This window comes from Peromyscus maniculatus, chromosome 9, assembly GCF_049852395.1.
Source record: "Peromyscus maniculatus bairdii isolate BWxNUB_F1_BW_parent chromosome 9, HU_Pman_BW_mat_3.1, whole genome shotgun sequence".
Taxonomy (NCBI): domain Eukaryota; kingdom Metazoa; phylum Chordata; class Mammalia; order Rodentia; family Cricetidae; genus Peromyscus; species Peromyscus maniculatus.
Window position 1 is genome coordinate 26,757,696 of NC_134860.1, and position 6,352 is coordinate 26,764,047.

General features: G+C 54.7%; 1 protein-coding gene across 1 annotated transcript; it reads left to right on the forward strand.

Annotated features, from left to right (window-relative positions):
- The first annotated feature begins 363 nt into the window (after positions 1-363).
- Positions 364-4,159, forward strand: Fezf2 (FEZ family zinc finger 2). The gene is given in 6 exon segments (XM_015993997.3): positions 364-618; positions 972-1,354; positions 1,356-1,862; positions 2,157-2,291; positions 2,448-2,580; positions 3,498-4,159. Coding segments are annotated over 5 exon segments (1,368 nt in total). The 5' UTR covers positions 364-618; positions 972-1,024; the 3' UTR covers positions 3,761-4,159.
- The last annotated feature ends 2,193 nt before the right edge of the window (positions 4,160-6,352 follow it).

Sequence of the window (6,352 nt, forward strand, 5' to 3'; positions counted from 1 at the left end):
CGCCACATCCTAATGAGGTAATTATCATTTGCGCGTGTTCGGGGCTGGCGCGGGCTCCGTAGGTAAATGGCAGTTTATTAGCACGGTGCCCAGCTCGGCTGCGCAGGGCTAAGGGATACTTCGGTGATTAGACAGACACTCAGGGGCCCTTTGAGGTAGTGCGTCCGGGACACTCCGCCTTCCCCGCGTACCCTAAACCTATAGGCCCCCCAAAGTTGTGAATCACGCAAAGAACTCTGCCTAGGTTTGGGTTTGGGCTCCCCCCACCTTCTTCCACAGGCAAAACCATCACGATTCTTCCCCCTCCCCCCTCCCTCTCTTCCCTCCTTCCCTATTCGCAAACCGCTCGCACTTTCCCGAAGGGAGCGCGGGCGCCAGTTGCCTCCTTTAAAGTTTGAGGGGCGGTGGCGGCGGCCGGCAGGCGCGGGGGAACGCAGGGTCCTCAACGGGAGTCGCGCCGCCGCCCATGTCATTCCACTTCAAGTGACTTCATGTGATGTCAGCTGAATGTAAAAGACAGTGATCTCACGCGGAGGGGAAGATGTTTGCCATCAAAATGTGACAGAAGAGACACGCTGCATGGCTCGGAACGCATCTCCTTGGAGGTGGGGGAAAGAGGTAAATGCGGGGTGGCTCTGCCTGTCCTCTTTCACTTTGCCCTTTCAGTGCCCAGCTCCCAGCACGCGTGGCAGAGGCCTGGGTCCAGGGAAGGGTTGGGGAGTGTTAATTTGAGACTCCTTTCTTCTACCCCCTCTTCTTCTTTCCTTTGTACAGCCTCCCCCTTCTTCCCCCTTTCATAGTCCCAGGGCAAGGGCTGGTGGGTTCCTCTGCGCGCCGGGTTAATGGGCGGTAATTTGGTACCCTTGGGTGCACTTTGTTCTGCCTCTGTTCATTTGAATGCAAATGGGTGACCCGGGCCGACTAGGTGCTTATTAAATTGCGGTTTCCCCCCTGCCTTTTCCGGAATGCAGACTTAGAGGAGAGAGGCTGTGCCCTGGCCCAGCCTGGCTCAGGCTCGCGCGCCATGGCCAGCTCAGCTTCCCTGGAGACCATGGTGCCCCCGGCCTGCCCGCGCGCTGGAGCGTCACCAGCCACTTCTAAAACACTAGCCTTCTCCATCGAGCGCATCATGGCCAAGACGTCTGAGCCCCGAGCGCCTTTTGAGCCGCGGCCTGCTGCACTAGAGGCAGACGGCAGCCAGAGCAAGAAACTGCTCAACCTCTGCTCGCCGCTGCCCTGTATGATCCCCCTCCAGCCTCTAGGCTACGAGGTGCCGTCCAAGACACTGCTCAGTTACTCGGAGTTCTGGAAAAGCAGCCTCCGGGCGGGCGGCGGTGGAGGAGGAGGCAGCGGCGGGGGGGGCCCCAGTGTGCGGCGCCAGCGGCTTGTGCAAAACCAACTGTGGCGTATGCTGCAAGGCCGAACTGGGCCTGGCGCCGTCTGCGCTGCCGGCCGGCAGGGTCATCAAGCCGCAGGTCATCAACCAGGCGGTGGGGCTGCCGGCCAGCGGCTCGCTCTACTACTTCAACTACCTGGACTCCACTGCTTACCCACCGTCGGAGCTCCTCGGCGGCCACCTTTTCCCATCTGGCCTCCTCAACGCACAGGCCCCCGCTTCCCTGGCGGCTCACCCCAAGCTCTTTCTGCTGGAGAATGCCAAACTGGCCAGCCTGACTGCGGACAAGTTCCCCCATCCAGCTCCCTATCCCCATAAGGAGCGCTTGCCTGCGCCGCTGGAGCAGGTGCTGAAGGAGAACTCGGCCTTGACCGCTGACCGAGGGGGCGTCAAGAGCCACAGCAAACTCCCAGGGGGCTCGACTGACAGCAAACCCAAAAACTTCACCTGCGAAGTGTGCGGCAAGGTGAGGTCTAAGGTTCTGGGGGAGGGAGTTAGCAGTCACCTGCTTTCTGGGGCAGCCTTGTACGTCTCGTTCTCAAGCTCGGGAGCTCCCCGATAGCTGTGTACTCCGTTGGATACCTAGTTGAACCTCAGTTTCCTATCTGAAAAATGGGATTGTTGCCAGTTCTCACGCAGTTGACAAAAGGGCTCGGGCTTCGGATGGGGCGGTTGGTTGGGGGAGGTAAATGGTGGCCTCCGGAGCCGATTCTAGGCCCTTGGCCGACTCAACACACGTTCCGCTCTCATCCTTCCATAGGTCTTTAATGCTCACTATAACCTCACCCGCCACATGCCTGTCCACACCGGAGCTAGACCGTTTGTGTGCAAAGTCTGTGGCAAAGGCTTCCGCCAGGCCAGCACTCTCTGCAGACACAAAATTATCCACACCCAGGTACGTGGCCCCCAGGTCAGGCCCGATCGGCGTGCACCCTCCGCCCTAGTCTGAGCGATGATGTTGGATTCTCCTTACCCTTGGTGGGGGGCTGCTGTGTCCCTTCGAAGTGTTGCCGACGCCTCGGCCTTACTGTATGCACGCCCCTCTCCGCAGGAAAAGCCACATAAGTGTAACCAGTGCGGCAAAGCCTTCAACCGCAGCTCCACGCTCAACACGCACATCCGCATCCACGCGGGCTACAAGCCCTTCGTCTGCGAATTTTGCGGCAAAGGCTTTCACCAAAAAGGTAAGGTACTTGGCTTGGCACTCCTTCATCTCGTCTCGAGGGCTGAGAGGGTCGCAGGGGCGGGGTTGGGGGGTGCTGAGAGAGGTGGGTGGATAGAGGCAGCACAAAAGCCCCAGGCTGGGGCGCAGCAATTCTTTGGAATCGGGTTGTGCCGAATATAGGTAGCCGCTCTCCGGGCTGGGTTAGTAGACCTCGATGGATTAAGGCTTGATTCACAGGGGGTCACGAGGGGGGCTGAATTTTGGAGCTGGAAATTAAGGAAAGGGGCAAAAGGAAACGAAGTAAAAAAAAAAACGTAGAGTATTGCCTTTCAGTGAGAGGTTCCCTTTGTAAGCAGTACTTCCCTTAAAAAAAAAAAGGAGAAAGAAATCAAAGCATCATCTTCCTCCTGGGAACAATTTAAGATTGGCGGGGGAGGGGGAGGGTCGCCAGTGCTCCCAGAGCCTGGGACCCTACCTAATTTCCGAGGTACTTTTGGGTCTTCAGATAGTAAGTGGGGTTTGGGGGAGAGGGCGCGAAGAACTGAGCTACAGAGCCTAGGTTTGTGCGATTTCTTGGAGCGAGGCATCAGCTGGAAGAACCCGCTGCTGCCTCTTTAGGCTGCACAAAAGTTTCCTAGGCGGCAGAGCTCGGCAGGAGGGACGCCTCGTGGGACTCTGTACTGAGCAGGGCTGGGGCTCGGCGGGCTGGGTAAGACCTGGGCCACTGTCCCTTCTGGAGCGCCCCGGCCTTGATGCAGACGAAGTTTGACAACTTCTTAGTTTGGAGAGGTCGCGCCCGCCTAGTCAAGCATCGCCTTCTGAGCCACTGCAGGGACCGAGGGGTGGGAGACAAGGGGTGGGAGTTGGACAGAGGAGGGGACAACTCATTCCACGACAAGCCCCTACTTTTTTGTTTTTGTTTTTGCTCTCCTGTAGGGAACTACAAAAACCACAAACTCACCCACAGCGGCGAGAAACAGTACAAATGCACCATCTGCAACAAGGCCTTTCACCAGGTCTACAACCTCACCTTCCACATGCACACCCACAACGACAAGAAGCCGTTCACGTGCGCCACTTGTGGCAAAGGTTTTTGCAGAAACTTTGACTTAAAGAAACATGTGCGCAAACTTCATGACAGCGTGGGTCCAGCCACCGCCCCCTCTGCAAAGGACCTGGCCAGGACAGTTCAGAGCTGAGAGCTACTGCCTTGCTTTTCCTTCCTGCCCTGTACCAACCCAAGCAAATCACACGTATAAACTTATTTCTAAAATTAAAAGGAAAAAAACTATAGCAGAGAGGCTAAAATCTATTTATCGAAACCAGCATATTTTTGGGAAAGGTAAACGTGTCCTCGATGACCAGCAGCAAACACGTGGCTCCCGCCTTTGTACATTCAGGAAACGTATTTAAATCCAGTGCGCTGAAACATATTTAATTCCAGGCCTGGGCTTCTCCTCAGGCAGCCGGCTTTTAATCCCAGCCTGTCACCGTGAGCGCCTAGAAGAGCGTGATGTCCCCAGCCATCTTCACACAACCTTGTAATCTCTCCTGTACAAGCGAACACGGATTATTACACATATATAACTCAATAAACAGAACCATTAGTGCGCGTTTTCTTTTCCCCATCCCCTCGCCACGAAGTCAGCTCAGCAAATACAAAGAAGGAGGTGGAAGTGGGAATTTATAGCTTTTCTTTCCCCAAATGAGACTTCCTTGGGACACCGGGCCCAAGCTGAGGCTAAACCCGTACTCCTGGTATGCTGGTATCTTAAGGCACCCAGGAGCATGGGCCACAAGACCTCCATCCGACTCCATCAAGAGCCCAAGGTTTTATTTGGTGACTGAGATACTTGGGATTCTTATTTGGGTGAGAAAAAGAAAATTTAAGGGTTAAAAGTGTCTGGATGCCGTGGAGTAGCAGTTGGGTATCCCCGAACTCAGCAGCACGCAGCACAGGAAGAAGGCCAGGGCTTGAGGAGCGCAGCCTCTGTCCGAGCCCCTCTGGCTGCGGCCGCTAGAGATTGTTGTCCAGCCTTGGGCGAGCTCGCGGTGTCCCTTGCCTACACTCCAGGTCCGGGCTAGCTACAGGATACGCACGCGGCACCCTGCCGCGGGAGGGCGCGCCCAGCTTCCAGAGCTGGTTGCTGTGTTCTCCCGGGTCCTGATTACCACGCTGTTAGCCCACTTCCTCAATAGCTATCTCTGCCGCCATGCACACTGATGAAATGATCTCACGCTTGCTTTCTAAGTAATGACCCAAATTAAGAGAGAAAACAGAGACCCTTCAAACAGCATTACATTAATCATCTAATCATTCCCAGGAGGGGGCCGGCAGCCGCCGCCCCGTTTGATCCGAATCTAGATAATCAAGAGCTCGGATTACTGGCGCGTCGCGCCTGGCCTCCTCCCTCCGCCCTCACTCCCCTCCACACTTTTAATATCGGCGCGGTGATTCAGCCCACGTCTTCTGGAACATTATTTTCCTACACCAGAGGAAACGCGGCGCGGGGCCCGGGAGTGCTCTTGCACTCAGCCTCCGAGTTGAGGAGGCGAGGACTTCTTAGTGCTGACCCCACCCGGATTTCCACCGCGGTGGTGGCTATTTGGAGGGAAGGATGGTTACTTGCAAAGGGCAATCCCAGGTAACTCTGACAGTAACGAGTGAACATTAGCCCAACGCGTTGTATACAGTAGGCACTCATTACTGAGAATGCCAGTGACTTCCACCAGGAGAGAGAGAAAAAGAAGGGAAAAAAACCTCTCCTATTTCCAAGGCTTTCTTTCTCAGCCAGGCACTCAACACCTTCCCTGTAGCTTTAGCAACAATTTACAAGCTTCTCTCTCTCTCTCTCTCTCTCTCTCTCTCTCTCTCTCTCTCTCTCTCTCTCTCTCTCTCTCTCTCTCTCTCTCTCTCTCTCTCTCTCTCTGTGTGTGTGGTTATTCCCACTCTATGGAGAAAGAATGAGGGGCAGAGACCATCTAAATGACATGCCCAGGGTTCCAGGGCGAGGTAGGGCAGGGATCCAAAGTCCGGGCTTCTAAGAGACCATCGCTTCCTTCAGTTTTCATTGATGGAAAGCAGTCTCAGGATTGTGGCCTGGAGACGCTCCTGGCCAGGGTGGAAGATCTAATCCTGGTCACAGCCAACCCTTCTGTCCCAATCCGAAGACCCATTGCGCTGAGGAGAATTGTCGATTTTGTTTGCACAGAGGACAGCGACAGCTTCCTCAGGCTGTCGCAGGGGTATTTTTAGTACCTCCGATTCAGAAATAGGAACGCGTACATTAGAATTCCATTTCCTGAAAGGAGAGCGTCCTCGTTTTTTTTTTTTTTTTTTTTTGTATTCCTCCCCTTCCTCCTCCCTCAAGTCTGGGAAGACGCAGCCAGGGGAGGGGTACGAGGAAGCCAGAGGGAATTTAAATGCTATCTTGTTCTGGCTGTAGTTCCCTGAGGAGAGATCAGGACCCACAGGAGAAAGCAGATTTAACTTCCAACTCTCTGTGCATGCTATAAATCCCAGGAAACCCCGAAGGGGTGAAGAGAACTTGGCCGAAGAGAATATGAACTTTGCTCCTGGAGACTGCTTGAGTTTGAGAAGTCAGCCCCTCCAATTCTTTTCAAAGCGTTTTATTAACTTTGCTTGACATTATTACACCTCACTCAGTTCCCGAACAGCTGAGTGCTCTGTGACAGTCATTTTCATCAGAACTCTCTTCTTTTTCTTCTTTTCTCCCTCCTCCTCTCCCTCCTCCTCTCCTTCCTCCTCCTCCTTCCTCTTTCTTTTTTCT